Source organism: Pogoniulus pusillus, chromosome 21 (assembly GCF_015220805.1).
Source record: "Pogoniulus pusillus isolate bPogPus1 chromosome 21, bPogPus1.pri, whole genome shotgun sequence".
Classification (NCBI taxonomy): Eukaryota; Metazoa; Chordata; class Aves; order Piciformes; family Lybiidae; genus Pogoniulus; species Pogoniulus pusillus.
The window spans coordinates 2,451,920-2,471,286 of NC_087284.1; the positions used below are offsets into that span (position 1 = coordinate 2,451,920).

A 19,367-nucleotide genomic window follows, 5' to 3' on the forward strand; every position below is an offset into this window, starting at 1 on the left:
ACACAGTGTGGTACAACAGAGTGTGGTACAACACAGTGTGGTACAATAGAGGGTGGTACAACACAGAGTGTGGTACAACACAGTGTGGTACAATAGTGTGGTACAACACAGAGTGTGGTACAATAGAGGGTGGTACAACACAGTGTGGTACAATAGAGGGTGGTACAACACAGAGTGTGGTACAACACAGAGTGTGGTACAACAGAGTGTGGTACAACTGAGTGTGGTACAACAGAGTGTGGTACAACACAGTGTGGTACAACAGAGGGTGGTACAACAGAGGGTGGTACAACACAGAGTGTGGTACAACACAGAGTGTGGTACAACACAGAGTGTGGTACAATAGAGTGTGGTACAACACAGAGTGTGGTACAATAGAGTGTGGTACAACAGAGTGTGGTACAATAGAGGGTGGCACAACACAGAGTGTGTTACAACAGAGTGTGGTACAACACAGACTGTGGCACAATAGAGCGTGGTACAACACAGAGTGTGGTACAACACAGAGTGTGTTACAACACAGAGTGTGTTACAACAGAGTGTGGTACAACACAGAGTGTGGTACAATAGAGTGTGGTACAACAGAGTGTGGTACAACAGAGTGTGGTACAATAGAGTGTGGTACAACACAGAGTGTGGTACAATAGAGTGTGGTACAACAAAGCCTGGTACAACACAGTGTGGTACAATAGAGTGTGGTACAACACAGAGTGTGGTACAATAGAGTGTGGTACAACAAAGCCTGGTACAACACAGTGTGGTACAATAGAGTGTGGTACAACACAGAGTGTGGTACAATAGAGTGTGGTACAACAGAGTGTGGTACAACACAGAGTGTGGTACAACACAGTGTGGTACAATAGAGTGTGGTACAACACAGAGTGTAGTACAATAGAGTGTGGTACAATAGAGTGTGGTACAATAGAGTGTGGTACAACACAGTGTGGTACAATAGAGTGTGGTACAACACAGAGTGTGGTACAACTGAGTGTGTTACAACACAGAGCGTGGTACAACACAGACTGTGGTACAATAGAGCATGGTACAACACAGAGCGTGGTACAACACAGAGTGTGGTACAACACAGAGTGGTACAACACACCCCCGACCCCTGCCTACCCAGCCCCCCTCTCCCCCAACACCACCCCCCAACCCATAAAGCTCTCCATCCTGTGTGCTTTTTCTATGTATTTATTACAGTTACAACAGAGGTTCTCATAAATAGTTGCATAAAATGTTAAAGCCACGACATTGCACATGATATGAAAGAAAACAACCCCCAAATGAGTGCATTTACAGAATCCCATCCTGTTGTATACTGCTCTGATGAGGGGGTCAGCCAGCTGGGCACCAACCTCAACTCCTCTCCCAAGGGGACAGCGAGTGCTGACCCACGCCGAAGACCCGCACAGTGGTGTACCACCAGTTAGGAAGGAGGGTTAAAAAAGGGCAGCAGGGGGAGGTGGGGGGAGGAGGAAATTACAGACCAAAGGAAGGTAACAGTCTATGTACAAGTAAGGCCTACATTTTAATCAGAGCAAAACGATTCATTCTAGTTGTATGCAAAAACTCTTGAGGTTGGATGCACTTAAAAGCAGAGTCTGATCTCAGTGCACTGCTATGTGAGATACGTACAACAGGCGAGGCAACCGGAAAGCTCTGGGACCGAGTGAAAAACAGATGTTAGAAATGGAGGCTGCATCAACAGGCAGCCTTTTGGCTGAGTCTTCTCCAGGCATGGTTTCCATGGTCTCTTTTTGAAACACCAGTGCTTTGAACACAGGCATTTTCTTCCTTGAATAAATCTTGAAAATGGGTTCAGTTCACTTGCAAAATTCAACTCTTGTTAAAAAAAAATTGGGTTTTGTTTGTTGGGTTTTTTTGCAGAAACCTGAATAAAATACTGTTACTGTATCACTCCCCACTGCTTTCTGCAGAGTACAGTGCTATTGTCCTCCACCCCAGTGAAGCCTGCATCGCCAGCCCCCCCGCATCACCCCGTGTGGGCACCCTGGAATGCATTCGCACACGAACATTCACTAGCAGCTGCTTGGCTCGGGGCTCGCTCGCTTCGCAATTCAAGTCAACAGCTGATTCCTAGGAGGAGTCTATCTCCAGTCTGATTCATTAACAGGAGGAGTCTATCTCCAGTCTGATTGATTGGCAGGAGGAGTCCGTCTCCAGTCTGATTGGCAGGTGAAAGAGAATGAGAGAGAACTTCAAGCAAGGTCAAACTCGTGGCAAGAGCCTGCTCTGTAAGAAGTTTTTAATGCTACGGATGGGTCGAACATCATTCTGGTGTTTTCGCCGCTCAATGAACGAAGTCAGTCTGGATATGTCAATGCTGTCAGCACTTTTGCTGTTCCCCAGCTGCAGCCATTGCTCCTGGAGGGCCAGTGCAGCTGAGGGACGCTTAGTTGGGTCATCCTGAAGTAGGAAGCATACAAAATCTTTGGCCTTCTGGCTAACTCCTTTGAAGTAGTCATCTGGGAAACTAAAGTCTAAGCGGCAAATATTCAGGCAAGTTTCCTCTACGCTTTCGTCCAGGAAAGGAGAGACACCACTAAGAAGGACATATGTGAGCACTCCAATGCTCCAAACATCTGAAGTGAGGGAAACAGGATTTCCAAGAATAATTTCAGGAGCTGCAAACTCTGGGTTTCCAAGTAGCTGATGGATGTAGTAAGTGGTATTGAGCTGGACTGCATCTCCAAAGTCAGCCAGTTTTATGGTTGGCTTGGTGGAACTCTGGTCCACCAAAATATTTTCAGGCTAGAAAACAAAAGCAAAAGTTAAAATTAGCTTTTTTCCAGTCAGTCTAAGACACATTTCGACACTGCTGTTTCCCAGAGAGCACTGTCAGCTCAAGAGTATAACAAACAGCTCAAAACTACCAGGACTGCTGCTGAAGGCCAGCTCTGTGAAGCTCTTAGGAGCAGTCCTGCACACCTCCAAGATCCTCCAGTCCAACCTAGCACCCAGTCCTAGCCAGCCAACCAGACCATGGCACTAAGTGCCTCAGCCAGTCTGTTCTTCAACACCTCCAGAGATGGCCACTCCATCACCTCCCTGGGTAGCCCATTCCAATGCCAATCACTCTCTCTGACAACAACTTCCTCCTAACATCCAGCCTAGACCTCCCCTGGCACAACTTGAGACTGTGTCCCCTTCTTCTGTTGATGCTTGCCTGGGAGAAGAGCCCAACCCCTACCTGGCTACAGCCTCCCTTCAGGTAGTTGTAGACAGTAATGAGCTCTGCCCTGAGCCTCCTCTTTTCTAGGCTGCACACCCCCAGCTCCCTCAGCCTCTCCCCATAGGGTTTGTGTTCCAGGCCCCTCACCAGCTTTGTTGCCCTTCTCTGGACACCTTCCAGCACCTCAACATCTCTCTTGAATTTAGAGGCCCAGAACTGGACACAGCACTCAAGGTGTGGCCTGAGCAGTGCTGAGTACAGGGCCAGAATAACCTCCCTGCTCCTACTGGCCACACTGTTTCTGATCTAGGCCAGGATGCCATTGGCTCTCTTGGCCACCTGGGCACACTGCTGCCTCATCTTCAGCTACTATCTATCAGCACCCCCAGGTCCCTCTCTTCCTGGCTGCTCTCAGCCACTCTGTGCCCAGCCTGTAGTGCTGCTTGGGGTTGTTGTGGCCAAAGTGTAGAACCCTGCACTTGGCCTTGTCTGATCTCATCCTATTGGTCTCTGCCCACCCATCCAGCCTGCCAAGGTCCCTCTGCAGGGCTCTCTGTTTAGGAGCAGTCCTGCCAAGGCTCCCCCCTTAGAACTACTGTATGCTCTGAATGTATTTCAGCTGCTGGCACTATAGTTTGTGCAGGGAATATCCTCTGCAGATGTTCACAACAGCAGCTCTGTGAAGTTTCCCAAGGACCTGCATTTGGCAACTGAAGTTTAAAAACCAGCAGTTATAAATAGAGGGTAAATAAAGCAATGCTTCTAGTTGCTTGATGACAGAGGCAACACAACCCTTTTATTTGAAGACTTAAAGATCTTGTCAGAACTTTTATGCTTTCAACAGAGATCAGCTTTAGTTGCTGATTGTTTAATGTAATGCAGCTGCACAGGTGAAGAAGTCCAGCACTGTCCTAAGACTATGGCAGCAGAAGATCCCATTGGATGCAAAGGGCTTCAAAACTCCACTACTGGTGAGCTGAAAAGGGAATCATTTTTATGTCTTCATTTCCAAAGATCCTGCTGCTGCAACTGTGATATTAGCACAATAAAAAAGACTTACCTGCATCAAGCTTTTACCTAGTTCATCTGCATGCAGCCTGAGACTGAAAAAAGTACATATGCCACAAGAAATAAAATGACATTTTGGGTCTCCATGATATGCAGACCAGACTGGTTCTGCTTGGAAAATGGAAGTATGTGCAGGTTCTTTTTGCCTTCCCTCACTATGAACCTGTTCAGCTAAAGAGACCCTGCCTAGAAAGAGGATGTGTCAGTGCTAAAATTCCTTATTATTCAAACAGAGGTGGGGAAAAAAAAGGTTTTACATTACTATTCACATCAAGACCACCTTACAGAGCTTTTCCTATGAGAATGCACCAAATCCTGGATGTCAAAATTCAAAGGGTGGAACAGAGGCCCAAAGAGGTACCATTCACATTGATCATCACAGAATCAACTGAGAGGATTGAGTCCAGCATCAGGAAGTTTGCAGATGACACCAAGCTAGGAGCAGGTGTGGAGCTGTTGGAGGGTAGGAGAGCCCTGCAGAGGGACCTGGCCAGGCTGGATGGGTGGGCAGAGGCCACTGGGATGAGACTGAACAAGGCCAAGTGCAGGGTTCTGCACTTTGGCCACAACAGCCCTAATAGCATAACCCCCCCAGTGTGAAGATGAGAAACAGATCTGCAGGAATGGGGGAACAGCAGCATCTTTCACAACACTCTAAACTTCTTGGGAAAGAGCTGGATTTCTGCTGCAAGTTTCTCAGAAAGGAAATCAAACAAACAAATACAAAATAAACCAAAACTGTTCCTGTCAGCAACTATTTCCAGTGCAAAGGACCACACAAGGCTTTGAAGAGAAAGCACAGGGAATTAGAAGTTTCTGCTTTGCTGGCTAGGGCTGAACTAAAGCATTTGTGGATGGAGCCTTGACCCATAACATTCCTATGGTCCCAAACTAATTCACAATTCTATGTTCCCAGCTGCAAGATTCCCAGAAGGTAGACGTTTTTTGTGCCTGGAATGGTGAATTGCATTCACTCCTCACCTTTAGGTCCAAATGTGCTATTCTGTCCAAATGTGAACATAGAATTCACAATTCTATGTTCCCAGCTGCAAGATTCCCAGAAGGTGGACATTTTTTGTGCCTGGAATGGTGAACTGCATTCACTCCTCACCTTTAGGTCCAAATGTGCTATTCTGCAGTTGTGAAGATACTGCACAGCTTCCAGAATCTCTCCCAGGTAGAGTCTAATCTTCCCTTCTGTGAGGTTTCCCCATCGCACGACGTAGTCTAGAAGGCGACCCTGGTCAGCCCTATGGGAATCACAAGGGTTGTGCTTTGGGTTAATTCATGCACCAGAACTGAGAGCAAAAACCTAACAGGCCACAGATGACAGGGAAAGCTGCAGCCTGCAGGACCCAGAAGGCAGGACTAAGGTAGGAAGAGGAGATGTGATATCAAGCTACCAGATCATAGAATCATAGAATCAAGCAGGTTGAAAGAGACCTCCAGGCTCATCCAGTCCAACCTAGCACCCAGCCCTATCCAGTCAACCAGACCATGGCACTAAGTGCCTCAGCCAGGCTTTGCTTCAACACCTCCAGGGACAGTGACTCCACCACCTCCCTGGGCAGCCCATTCCAATGCCATTCACTCTCTCTGCCAACAACTTCCTCCTAACATCCAGCCTAGACCTCCCCTGGCACAACTTGAGACTGTGTCCCCTTGTTCTGTTGCTGCTTGCCTGGCAGAAGAGCCCAACCCCACCTGGCTACAGCCTCCCTTCAGGCAGCTGCAGGCAGCAATGAGCTCTGCCCTGAGCCTCCTCTTCTGCAGGCTGCACACCCCCAGCTCCCTCAGCCTCTCCTCACAGGGCTCTGCTCCAGGCCCCTCCCCAGCTTTGTTGCCCTTCTCTGGACACCTTCCAGCACCTCAACATCTCTCTTGAATTGAGGAGCCCAGAACTGGACACAACATTGCTAATTCACTTGTACAACCACTCGGTATAAAATAGCTGCTGGACTTTCAACCTCAGCTAATCATCCACTCAACAGTTCAACATCTCATCTTATTTCCTTAGGAGCATTCAGCTCAGTATTTTCATAACAGCATCAGACAACTGCAATATTTTACTTAGGTATTTTCAAACTCCAATCAAATCTTGAAGTTCCTTATTCATAGGACCACTATCAATGCCTCAGAAAGTTCACAGCAGAGATTGCATTTTACAGATATTGCTGAAGTCCACACACATTTCTAACACTATTATGTAGCTGGTGGAGGTCTCAAAGGTATCAAGAAGGCCAATGAGCTGGGGATGCTGGAGATTCTGCATGACTCCAAGTTCATGGGTAACTTGGTCTCGCTTCATCAACTTCTTATTCACAAATTTAGTGGCTACTGCTTGCTTGGTTCCCTTCTGGTCACACTTCTTAACGACAGAGAATCTGCCCCTGGAATGCAAAGTTGAAAAGAAAGAGTTAACTGAAGGGACACACTTTTACCTTGAAAGATAACTTCAGAGAGAGATCTCATTTTAGATCTCAAGTAAGCTACTCCCACAGAGCAGTCTCTGGACATAAACAAGTTCCCAGCACATGCACCTTCTATAAAATGTGTTTGTATACACAGCTGCCTCCCGACAGAGATCTGCCTTAGTGTGTCTGCAGAGGGCTCCAGTCAGAGCAGTACCCAGTCAGAGCAGTACCCAGTCACAGCAGTACCCAGTCACAGCAGTACCCAGAAAGAGTAGTATCCAGTCAGAGCAGTACCCAGTCACAGCAGTACCCAGTCACAGCAGTACCCAGTCACAGCAGTACCCAGTCAGAGTAGTGACCAGTCACAGTAGTACCCAGTCAGAGCAGTACCCAGACACATCAGTACCCAGTCAGAGCAGTACCCAGACACAGCAGTACCCAGTCAGAGCAGTACCCAGTCACAGCAGTACCCAGTCACAGCAGTACCCAGACACAGCAGTACCCAGTCACAGCAGTACCCAGACACAGCAGTACCCAGTCACAGCAGTACCCAGTCAGAGCAGTACCCAGTCAGAGTAGTACCCAGTCACAGTAGTACCCAGTCAGAGCAGTACCCAGTCAGAGCAGTAGCCAGACACAGCAGTACCCAGCCACAGTAGTACGCAGTCAGAGCAGTACCCAGTCACAGCAGTACCCAGTCACAGCAGTACCCAGACACAGCAGTACCCAGTCACAGCAGTACCCAGACACAGCAGTACCCAGTCACAGTAGTATCCAGTCAGAGCAGTACCCAGTCAGAGCAGTACCCAGACACAGCAGTACCCAGTCACAGTAGTATCCAGTCAGAGTAGTACCCAGTCAGAGCAGTACCCAGACACAGCAGTACCCAGTCACAGTAGTACCCAGTCACAGCAGTACCCAGTCACAGTAGTATCCAGTCACAGCAGTACCCAGTCACAGCAGTACCCAGACACAGTAGTATCCAGTCAGAGCAGTACCCAGTCAGAGCAGTACCCAGACACAGCAGTACCCAGTCACAGTAGTACCCAGTCACAGTAGTATCCAGTCACAGCAGTACCCAGTCACAGCAGTACCCAGCCACAGTAGTATCCAGTCACAGCAGTATCCAGTCAGAGCAGTACCCAGTCACAGTAGTATCCAGTCACAGCAGTACCCAGTCACAGTAGTACCCAGTCAGAGCAGTACCCAGCCAGAGTAGTACCCAGTCAGAGCAGTACCCAGACACAGCAGTACCCAGTCACAGTAGTATCCAGTCAGAGCAGTATCCAGTCAGAGCAGTACCCAGACACAGTAGTATCCAGTCAGAGCAGTACCCAGTCACAGCAGTACCCAGTCACAGCAGTACCCAGTCAGAGCAGTACGCAGTCACAGTAGTACCCAGTCACAGTAGTACCCAATCACAGCAGTACCCAGTCACAGCAGTACCCAGTCACAGCAGTACCCAGACACAGCAGTACCCAGTCACACCAGTACCCAGTCACACCAGTACCCAGACACAGCAGTACCCAGACACAGCAGTACCCAGTCAGAGCAGTACCCAGTCACAGCAGTACCCAGTCACAGCAGTACCCAGTCAGAGTAGTACCCAGTCACAGCAGTACCCAGTCACAGCAGTACCCGATCACAGCAGTACCCAGTCACAGCAGTACCCAGTCACAGCAGTACCCAGACACAGCAGTACCCAGACACAGCAGTACCCAGACACAGCAGTATCCAGTCAGAGCAGTACCCAGTCAGAGCAGTACCCAGTCACACCAGTACCCGATCACAGCAGTACCCAGTCACAGCAGTACCCAGTCAGAGCAGTACCCAGTCACAGCAGTACCCAGACACAGCAGTACCCAATCACAGCAGTACCCAGACACAGCAGTACCCAGACACAGCAGTACCCAGTCACACCAGTACCCGATCACAGCAGTACCCAGTCAGAGCAGTACCCAGTCACAGCAGTACCCAGACACAGCTGTACCCAATCACAGCAGTACCCAGTCAGAGCAGTACCCAGACACATCAGTACCCAGTCACACCAGTACCCAGACACAGCAGTACCCAGTCACAGCAGTACCCAGTCACAGCAGTACCCAGACACAGCAGTACCCAGTCACAGCAGTACCCAGTCAGAGCAGTACCCAGACACAGCAGTACCCAGTCACAGCAGTACCCAGTCAGAGCAGTACCCAGACACAGCAGTACCCAGACACAGCAGTACCCAGTCACAGCAGTACCCAGTCAGAGCAGTGCCCAGTCACAGCAGTATCCAGACACAGCAGTACCCAGTCAGAGCAGTACCCAGTCAGAGCAGTACCCAGACACAGCAGTACCCAGTCACAGCAGTACCCAGTCAGAGCAGTACCCAGACACAGCAGTACCCAGACACAGCAGTACCCAGACACAGCAGTACCCAGTCAGAGCAGTACCCAGTCAGAGCAGTACCCAGACACAGCAGTACCCAGTCAGAGCAGTACCCAGACACAGCAGTACCCAGACACAGCAGTACCCAGACACAGCAGTACCCAGTCAGAGCAGTACCCAGACACAGCAGTACCCAGTCAGAGCAGTACCCAGACACAGCAGTACCCAGACACAGCAGTACCCAGACACAGCAGTACCCAGTCAGAGCAGTACCCAGACACAGCAGTACCCAGCTTTCCAGCCCATGTGACTTCATGTTGTCAATTTTGGAACTTTTCCTGTCTGTACTTTTCGTACCCTACAAAAAAGCTGGTGACACTTGGGTTTGATGGGTGCAGCACTGGGTGGATACAGAACTGGCTTGATGGCAGCACCCATTGAGTGGCTGTCAATGGCTCCATGGCCAAGTGGAGGCCAGTGACAAGTGGAGTCCCTCAGGGAACAGTCCTGGCACCAGTCTTGTTCCACATCTTTGTGGGTGCCATGGACAGAGGCACTGAGTGCAGCCTCAGCAAGTTTGCTGCCCACACCAAGCTGTGTGGTGCAGCAGCCAGGCTGGAGGGCAGGGATCCACCCAGAGGGAGCTGAACAGGCTGCAGAGGTGGGCACAAGCCAAGCTCAGGAGGTTCAACAAGAGCAAGTGCAAAGTCCTGCATCTGGATCAAGGTAAGGCCAAGCACAACTCCAGGCTGTGCAGTGAGTGGCTGGAGAGCTGCCCTGAGGAGAGGGACTTGGGGGTGTTGGTGGACCAGAAGCTCAACAGGAGCCAGCAGTGTGCACTTGCAGCCCAGAAAGCCAAGCAGAGCCTGGGCTGCAGCAGCAGAAGTGAGGCCAGCAGGTGGAGGGAGGTGATTCTGCCCCTCTGCTCTGCTGAGACCCCAGCTGGAGTACTGCATCCAGTTCTGGAGCCCCCATTACAAGAAGGATGTGGAGATGCTGGAGCGTGTCCAGAGAAGGGCCAGGAGGATGCTCAGAGGCTGCAGCAGCTCTGCTGTGAGCACAGACTGAAAGAGTTGGGGCTGTGCAGGCTGGAGCAGAGGAGGCTCCCAGGTGACCTTCTTGTGGCCTTCCAGGATCTGAAGGGGGCTACAAAAAAGCTGGGGAGGGACTTTTGAGGCTCTGAGGGAGTGACAGGACTTGGGGGAATGAAGCAAAGCTGGAGATGGGGAGATTGAGAGTGGCCATGAGAAGGAAATTGTTGAGCAGGAGAGTGGTGAGAGGCTGGAATGGGTTACCCAGGGAGGTGGTTGAGGCCCCATGGCTGGAGGTGTTTAAGGCCAGGCTGACTGAGGCTGTGTGCAGCCTGCTCTAGGGTAGGGTGTCCCTGGGCATGGCAGGGGGGTTGGAACTGGCTGCTCCTTGTCAGATACCTGACTGATTCTAAAAAAGTTCAGGAGAGCTTCACTACAGAAGCAGCACCAAGTCACCCTCAGGCATGCTTAAAATAAATCCCTGAGTCCATGAGACCACTGCAGCCTAAATACATCCTGGTTTTGCAGTGCCCTCTAGCGCTGCTCACATGTTCCCTTCCTCATTTCTATTTAATTCAGTGCAATTCTGGTACTTTGAGGCACATGGAAGTATTTTTCCAAGAGAATTCCAGTTTTCAGAAGAGAAGTTAAACAGTTTTGACATAGCCTGGAGATCAGCATATGGGAACACACCTGCCAAGCTCAGCCACTTCGCTGTAGAGGGAATCAAAGTTGTCTTTCCAGATCACAATGACTCCATCACTTCCAGGACCTACAAAAAATCAGAAGAGAGTATGCCCAACATTGAATACACTCAGATGCTCCTCAGAGTTAAATTGTTGTAATTATAACCAATGTATTGTTGCAGATGTTTGCAGAAAGAAACATTCAGACTGCACATTCAGTTTGGGAATAGGTTCCAGGAAGAATTTGCTTCAGCCAGAGTGGAACCTATCATCACACAGGCTCACAGGATGTCAGGGGCTGGAAGGGACCCAAGGAGATCATCCAGTCCAACTCCCCTGCCAGAGCAGGACCACACAATCTAGCACAGATCACAGAGGAACACATCCACACAGGCCTTGAAAGGCTGTACAGAAGGAGACTCCACAACCTCTCTGGGCAGCCTGTGCCAGTGCTCTGGGACCCTTAGAGTCAAGAAGTTCCCCCTTGTGTTGAGGCAGAACCTCCTGTGCTGCAGCTTACCCCCATTGCTCCATGTCCTATCCCAGGGAGCAGTGAGCAGAGCCTGTCCCCTGCTCCTGGCAGCCTTCAGGTGTTCATAAACACTTATCAAATCCCCTCTCAGTCTTCTCTTCTCCAGACTAAGCAGCCCCAGGTCCCTCAGCCTCTCCTCATCAGGCAGTGCCCTCCAGTCCCCTCATCATCCTCACAGCTCTCTGCTGGACCCTCTCCAGCAGATCCCTGTCCCTTTTAAACGGGGCAGCCCAAACCTGAACACAGTATTCAAGATGAGGTCTCAGCAGGGCAGAGTAGAGGGGCAGGAGAACCTCCCTTGATCTGCTGGACACACTCTGCCTAATACACCCCAGGATCCCATTGGCCTCTTTGGCCAGCAGGGCACATTGCTGTGCCATGGGTAACTTGTTAGCCACCAGCACCCCCAGGTCCCTCTCCACAGGGCTGCTCTCCAGCAGTCACCTCCCAGCCTGTGCTGGTGCAGTTTATTCTTCCTCCCCAGATGCAGGACTCTGCACTTGTCCTTGTTGAACTTCATCTGGTTCCTCTGGTTTTCTTTTGAACCTGAATGTGCCTGTGTTGAAAAACGACTCAGGGTGTCTTATTGCCCATCCTCTTATTGCCCAAGCAATTACTTGATAGTCTCTGAAGGCTACGACAGCAAGAGAAGGTAAGAGGTACTATTTACTCCTTGCACAAGGTAACACACAAGAATTGCCTAGAATTAAGTGGCAAGTCCTTCAAGTCCAAAGGATTTCAACTCCAAAGTTCAAAGAATTGGAGTAGACTTCATAGCTTTATGTTGAAGCCTTACTTTGTGCTACTGCTCCAGAGTTTTTGTTTTGCTAGACCTGCCCTGCCACAACTTGAGACTGTGTCCCCTTGTTCTGTTGCTGCTTGCCTGGCAGCAGAGCCAAACCCCACCTGCCTACAGCCTCCCTTCAGGTAGTTGTAGAAAGCAATGAGCTCTGCCCTGAGCCTCCTCTTCTCCAGGCTGCACACCCCCAGCTCCCTCAGCCTCTCCTCACAGGGCTCTGCTCCAGGCCCCTCACCAGCTTCATTGCCCTTCTCTGGACACCTTCCAGCACCTCAACATCTCTCTTGAATTGAGGGGCCCAGAACTGGACAAGCACTCAAGGGGTGGCCTGAGCAGTGCTGAGTACAGGGGCAGAATAACCTCCCTTATCCTGCTGGCCACACTGCTCCTGATGCAGCCCAGGATGCCATTGGCTCTGCTGCCCACCTGGGCACACTGCTGCCTCATCTTCAGCTACTCTCTACCAGTACCCCCAGGTCCCTTTCCGCCTGGCTGCTCTCAGCCACTCTGTCCCCAGCCTGTAGTGCTGCTTGGGGTTGTTGTGGCCAAAGTGGGGAATCCTGCACTTGGCCTTGTTCAATCTCATTCCATTGGCCAGAAGCAGAATTTGGAAGTGGCAGCACTCTTAAAAATGCCCCCAAATTTATTTCAGAGGCTGGTTTCAGGATTCCAGGAACATGGCAAGGTTTTTTTTTTTGGGGGTGGGGGGAGGGAAAAGGAAGGAAGAACATATTTTGAGTGGTTAGGGACAATAACAGTACAAATTCCAGCTGGGAACCACATATGAAGACAGAAAGTAGCACTTCAGAGTTGATTTCCTTTTATGTGAGTCAGTTTGAGGCAGAGCCATTCACTTAACATCTAGAAATGACTTCTCATCAATGGATAAACATATGGGCCTCTCAACAGACTGAAGTACCCAGATAGCATCAGTGATTACAAACTGCAGGTAAGAAAGTCTATGACCTGGATGAGGGAATAGAGGGAGTGCACTGTCACCAAGTTTGGTGATGATGCAAAACTGGGAGGAGTGGCTGACACACCTGAAGGCTGTGCTGCCAAATCAGCCAGACCCAGACAAGCTGGAGAGTTTGGAGGGAAGAAATTTAATGAAATACAACAAGTGTAGAGTCTTGCATCTGTGAAAGAACAACCCTGTGGACCAGTATAGGCTGGGGACTGACCTGCTGCGGAGAGCAGCACAGGCACAGGGACATGGAGGTCCTGGTGGACAGATGGATAACCATGAGCCAGCAATATGCTCTTGTGTCCAAGAAGATCAGTGGCATCCAGGGTGGATTAGAAGGAGTGTGGTTAGTGGAGGCATTCTCCTCCCCCTGTACTCTGCCCTGGTGAGGCTGCTTCTGGAATATTGTGCTCAGTTCTGGAACCCTCAGTTCAAGAAGCACAAGGAACTGCTTGAAAGAGTCTGGCACAAAGCCACACAGATGATTAAGGGAGTGGAACATCTCCCTTATGAGGAAAGCCTGAGGGAGCTGGGCCTTTTGATAAAGCTCAAAGAAGAGTGGGACAGGCACTGCTCACTTGCTTCCTGGGACAGGACAAGGAGCAATGGATGGAAGCAACATAACAAGGGGACACAGTCTCAAGTTGTGGCAGGGGAGGTCTAGGCTGGATGTTAGGAGGAAGTTGTTGGCAGAGAGAGTGATTGGCATTGGAATGGGCTGCCCAGGGAGGTGGTGGAGTTGCTGTCCCTGGAGGTGTTGAAGCAAAGCCTGGCTGGGGCACTTAGTGCCATGGTCTGGTTGATTGGCTAGGGCTGGGTGCTAGGTTGGACTGGCTGAGCTTGGAGGTCTCTTCCAACCTGGTTGATTCTATGCTTGTAAGAGGAGACTGAGGGGTGACTTTATGAATGTTCATAACTGCATGAAAGGTGAGTGTCAGGAGGACGGAGACAGGCTCCACTCAGTGATGTCCAATGACAGGACAGGGCAATGTAAGCTGCAGCGTAGGAGGTTCCATGTAAACACAAGGGAAAAAATATTCACTGTGAGGGTGACAAAACGCTGGAATGAGCTGCCCAGAGAGGTTGTACAGTCTCCTTCTCTGGAGATACTGACAACCCACCTGGACGCGTTCCTCTGTGACGTACTCTAGGTGGTCTAGCCCTGGCAGGGTGGCTGGACTAGATGATGTTCTGAGGTCCCTTCCAATCCCTAACGTTTTGATTCTGTGACACTGTGTCCTTGTGTTTTCCCTGTTTCTAAAGATGGAGGATCCTGAATACTTACCAGGAAAGTAAGTGGATGCACAAACACACTGAAACTTAACATAAGGTCAAATACATCAAGTAAAAACAATCTTTTTCCCCACCCTGTTTGCCTTCAAAGCACAGGCACGGTTTGTATTTGCAGATTTCCTTCTTCTGCTCTCACAAGCATAATGGGTTTAAACTGGCAGAGGGGAAATTCAAACTAGATGTTAGGAAGAAGTTCTTTCCAGTGAGGGTGGTGAGACACTGGCACAGATTGCCCAGGGAGATTGTGGCTGCTCCCTCAATGGAGGTGTTAAGGCCAGGTTGGATGAGTCCTTGAGCGACCTGTTCATTGTGGGAGGTGTCCTTGTCTATGGCAGGGGGTTGGAACCAAATGATCTTTGAGGTCCCTTCCAACCTAAACCATTCTATGATTTAGGTTGTCTCACTTTTAGCACTGAAATAATGTAATTGAAGTGTAGAGCCATGATGCAAAGACAAGTAATAGTTTATACATTCTCCTAAACACTGTGGCTTTGCAACTCTAGCATGGAGGCACATGAACATAGAGAGCAATGTTAATATTCCATCTGCACACTTTGGAAAGCATACATTTTAGCACAGCAACATCCACTGAGACTAAACTAAGTACAGATGACAAAATGTGATACTAAAATTGTCTGGACTAGCATTGACAGATGAGGCAAATGCACGTGGACAGCACTGCACAGGCATCTTGTCTGCATGAACCTCTTAAAAGAGCATCTACTCCTGCTGCAGCAAGTAACAGTATCACAGTATCACCAAGGTTGGAAGAGACCTCACAGATCATCAAGTCCAACCCTTTACCACAGAGCTCAAGGCCAGACCATGGCACCAAGTGCCACGTCCAGTCCTGCCTTGAACAGCTCCAGGGATGGCGACTCCACCACCTCCCCGGGCAGCCCATTCCAGTGTCCAATGACTCTCTCAGGGAAGAACTTTCTCCTCACCTCCAGCCTAAATTTCCCCTGGCACAGCCTGAGGCTGTGTCCTCTTGTTCTGGTGCTGGCCACCTGAGAGAAGAGAGCAACCTCCTCCTGGCCACAACCTCCCCTCAGGTAGTTGTAGACAGCAATGAGGTCTCCCCTGAGCCTCCTCTTCTCCAGGCTAACCAATCCCAGCTCCCTCAGCCTCTCCTCGTAGGGCTGTGCTCAAGGCCTCTCCCCAGCCTCGTTGCCCTTCTCTGGACACGCTCAAGCATCTCAATGTCCCTCCTAAACTGGGGGGCCCAGAACTGAACACAGCACTCAAGGTGTGGTCTAACCAGTGCAGAGTACTGGGGCAGAATGACCTCCCTGCTCCTGCTGGCCACACCATTCCTGATGCAGGCCAGGATGCCACTGGCTCTCTTGGCCACCTGGGCACACTGCTGGCTCATGTTCAGGTGGGTATCAATCAGCACCCCCAGATCCCTCTCTGTCTGGCTGCTCTCCAGCCACTCCGACCCCACCCTGTATCTCTGCATGGGGTTGCTGTGGCCAAAGTGCAGCACCCTGCACTTGGAGCTACTGAACACCATCCCCTTGGACTCTGCCCATCTGTCCAGGCGGTCAAGGTCCTGCTGCAGAGCCCTTCTGCCCTCCAACTCAGCCACATAACATAACGCAGCTGAAAAGATTTGTTATGATACTGCTCAACAGAGAGATGCCCAAGAGCTGAGGTGTTCTTCTTGTGCTATGGGTAACTGACACTTGGAGTGCAACCCACCTAAAACTCGTAGACTGGCCGAAGATGAAACCGAACCCATGTCGTTTGCAGCTGTACACGTGTAGATACCATCGTCTTCCGCAGTGACGCCAATGATTTTCAGGGAAGCCTCTCCTAAGTCACTGTAAAACACAAGGGCACCTGTTAACTTCAGCAGAGTCACCTCACAGACCTTTGTTGTGGAGGGCCTGTAGGCCTGAAAATAGGCTTATTTATGCCTTGCCCTGCCTGGACATGTTTTTCTGCCAGGACCTCTGGTTGTAAGCAGGCTGTGTGAGCCCCCACACGCGCAGCTCGTGTCTCCCTGGGGTAAGCCCATGTGATCCCCATATTTGGGAATCACAGAATCATAGAATCAATCAGATTGGAAGAGACCTCCAAGATCATCCAGTCCAACCTCTCCAACTAAGATCATCCAGGCCAGCCCTACCCAATCAACCAGGCCATTGCACTAAGTGCCTCAGCCAGACTTGGCTTCAACACCTCCAGCCATGGGCACTCCACCAACTCCCTGGGCAGCCCATTCCAATGCCAACCACTCTCTCTGACAACAGCTTCCTCCTAACATCCAGCCTAGACCTCCCCTGGCGCAGCTTGAGGCTGTGTCCCCTCCCTCTGCTGCTGTGTGCCTGGCAGAAGATCCCAACCCCACCTGGCTACAGCCTCCTGTCAGGTAGTTGTAGATGGCAATGAGGTCATAGAATCATAGAATCAGCCATGTTGGAAGAAACCTCCAAGATCACCCAGTCCAAACTCATTTGCATCATCTCTACAACCCATTTGCATCATGGCAGTGAAATAGCTTCAACAATCTGGTCCAAGATGAGTCTCCTCCTTCCCACTTCCAGCCTATGCTGAAGTGCAGGCATGGGACATTTCCTGGGGCTGTAAATGACTGCTGCTTAAGGCTTCTCAGGTAGAATCATAGAACCAGTCAGGTTTGGAAGGGACCAAGAGGATCATCCAGTTCTAACCCCTCTGCCACGGGCATGAATTTTGTGGAAAAGGATTAGACTAAATAATTAGGGAATTAGATTAAACATTTAGGGAATTAGACTTAATAATCAGGGAGTTAGGCTTAATAATTAGGGAGAGCTTAGGCAGCCTTTCAGCGCCTAAAAGGGGTCTACAAGTAAAGGGGATGCTGGATTTTGAGCAGAGCTTCTGCTGTCAGAGGGGATGATGGGAAAGTCCAGGCATGTGGCTTTTGCCTGTTGTGGTAAGGTTTGGCTGACTGCCAACCTGATTGGTCATTCTAGTGGCCAAAGGGGCCATTAATCTCAGCCCACATTCAATAGATGGGGGTGCACAGGTAAACAACTTGCTCAGACGCCACTGCACGCACTCGCAGCCTCACTTGCAGCTCAGATGCTCAAACCCCTGCATAGCTCAGACTCCCTGCAATTGATTGCCTGCCTGCGTACCTTAGTTGCAGAGCTCACTTAAGCCTGCCCATATATATATGTGGAGTTCACAGTCTCCAAGCCAGCCATGCACATCCTGCATGCCTGCTGCCTATCATTGCCTGGTAAGTGCCACTGTTGCTGAGTTAACCAGGAAGCAGACTCTGGATTGTCTGCACACACGATCGGCCTGCTAGCTGTGTGAGAACCATGCCAGAGACTGCACAATATTCCCCTCCTGCACCTGAGATTCTGCCTGCTAAGAATCCCTGGACAGAGCATCCAGAAGAAGCCAGCAGCACCAAGGCAGAGATTGCATTCTTCGCCAGGAGAACTAGGTCAGAGACCATCATTTCCCCAGAAACTGGGAAGATTCATCCTTTCCCCTCAAGCTGGGAGGATTCCAGCCTCAAAGTCCATGGGCAGATATCCCCTGAAGTTTGGACACTAAGCATATGCTGTGACGTAGCCCCGGAGGGTAATTATTGATTAATAAGAGTTGTGAGTAATTGTTTTGATGCCTCTGTAATATAAACAGTTTCCAGCCCATTCTGCTGGGCAAACAGCATATAGACCCCAAGTGGTATTTGTGTATAGGGTTAACACTCCAGGGGGAGTAACCCTGAACCTGACCCTAGGGGTCTTGGCCTCTCCCCAGAGGTGGGCCACACTCCAGGTGATGGTTAGCCCACTCCCCCCACTTCCTGTGCTATAAAAGAGACAGGAGCTCCCTGTCTCTTCCTCTTTTGCCTTGGCTCCCTCTGGACACACACACTCACACTGCATACCAGCACACCACGTGGCAGCCACGAGGCAGAGACACCATCACATTGCTCAGGTTGTATTTTATCCCTTGTTGTATTTTGCTGTTTTTCCCTTCCTTATCCTTTGTAAACTCCCCTACCTCCAATACCTTTTCTAAGTTATTGTTAAACTTTTCCTTTTTTACTTCCAAATCGAGTGAGATTGATTTGTTTGGATGTCCCTACCTTTCTCTCTCTCCCTGTCTTTTGGGAAAAAGGAGGGGGAAGAGGGGAGGGCACTCTATAAATTCTATAAATTGTCATTGGGTCTATTAAATTTATTAGAGTCTCTGGGAACCTGCATTTGAACCCAAGACAATTTGCCACAGGGAAAACTCCTCTCTCTGTTCATAGTTTGAATGTTTGCTAGTTATTGATAAGGCACTGTACATATTTTATCCTAGAATGTTTTCATAACTGTGTAGAATCCATTTTAATATTAATATACAGTGGTTGGGGGGTGGCAGAGTTCAGAACATTGAGTTTAATAAATATGTATGGTTATATAATATTATCTCACCCCAATTAATTTCTCCCCTCCGCCAAAATTGGCGCAGGCGGCAGAATCCCCCTCTGCAACAACCTTAAGCTATGGACATTGGATAAGGCTGGATTGATACTGTCAATGTTTCTTACTCTCTAGCCCCTATCTCTTTGTGGACAAACATTACAAACCCTGTCTCAGCCGTTTCAGAAGGGTCTACCAGAATGTGGGCACTTTGTGTCCGTTCAGTTTCTTGGCATATCCTACAGACTTAGAAAAACATCCTCAGTGGCACTGTCTCAGCACGCCCCAGGCTCAGCTGTGCTTGGAAATCAAGTGCTTCCCTGGTTTCTTTCTGCCTCCTCTGATTCCTTCACACTAGGAAAAGCCACATCAAGACAATCACTGTTCTCTATCTGGAAGGTTAGCTTCCAGTACTAAGGAGATTCCAGTGCTAGATTCTAGTGCTGACTCCCAGCATGCAGAATTTGATGAAGCATTTGTACTTTCATAGAATTCACCCCTGCCTGTGATCAAATGCACAAGCTTTTGTTGTTTATGATACAGTTTGCTGTATTTCTAATACAGCTTGCTTTATTTTTAAGGGAGTGCCTCTT

The 19,367-nt window shown here is 49.7% G+C and overlaps 1 protein-coding gene across 1 annotated transcript in view; it reads right to left on the bottom strand.

Moving 5' to 3' along the window:
• Window positions 1-1,173: 1,173 nt before the first annotated feature.
• Window positions 1,174-19,367, bottom strand: part of TRIO (trio Rho guanine nucleotide exchange factor) — a 244,562-nt gene continuing 226,368 nt past the window's right edge. Inside the window, exons 46-50 of the mRNA XM_064160782.1 lie at window positions 16,061-16,182; window positions 10,773-10,851; window positions 6,451-6,651; window positions 5,373-5,511; window positions 1,174-2,772 (exon numbers count right to left, since the gene is read on the bottom strand). Of these exons, the coding sequence (XP_064016852.1) occupies window positions 2,230-2,772; window positions 5,373-5,511; window positions 6,451-6,651; window positions 10,773-10,851; window positions 16,061-16,182 (1,084 nt within the window). The 3' untranslated portion in view covers window positions 1,174-2,229. The remainder of the gene's footprint in view (window positions 2,773-5,372; window positions 5,512-6,450; window positions 6,652-10,772; window positions 10,852-16,060; window positions 16,183-19,367) is intronic.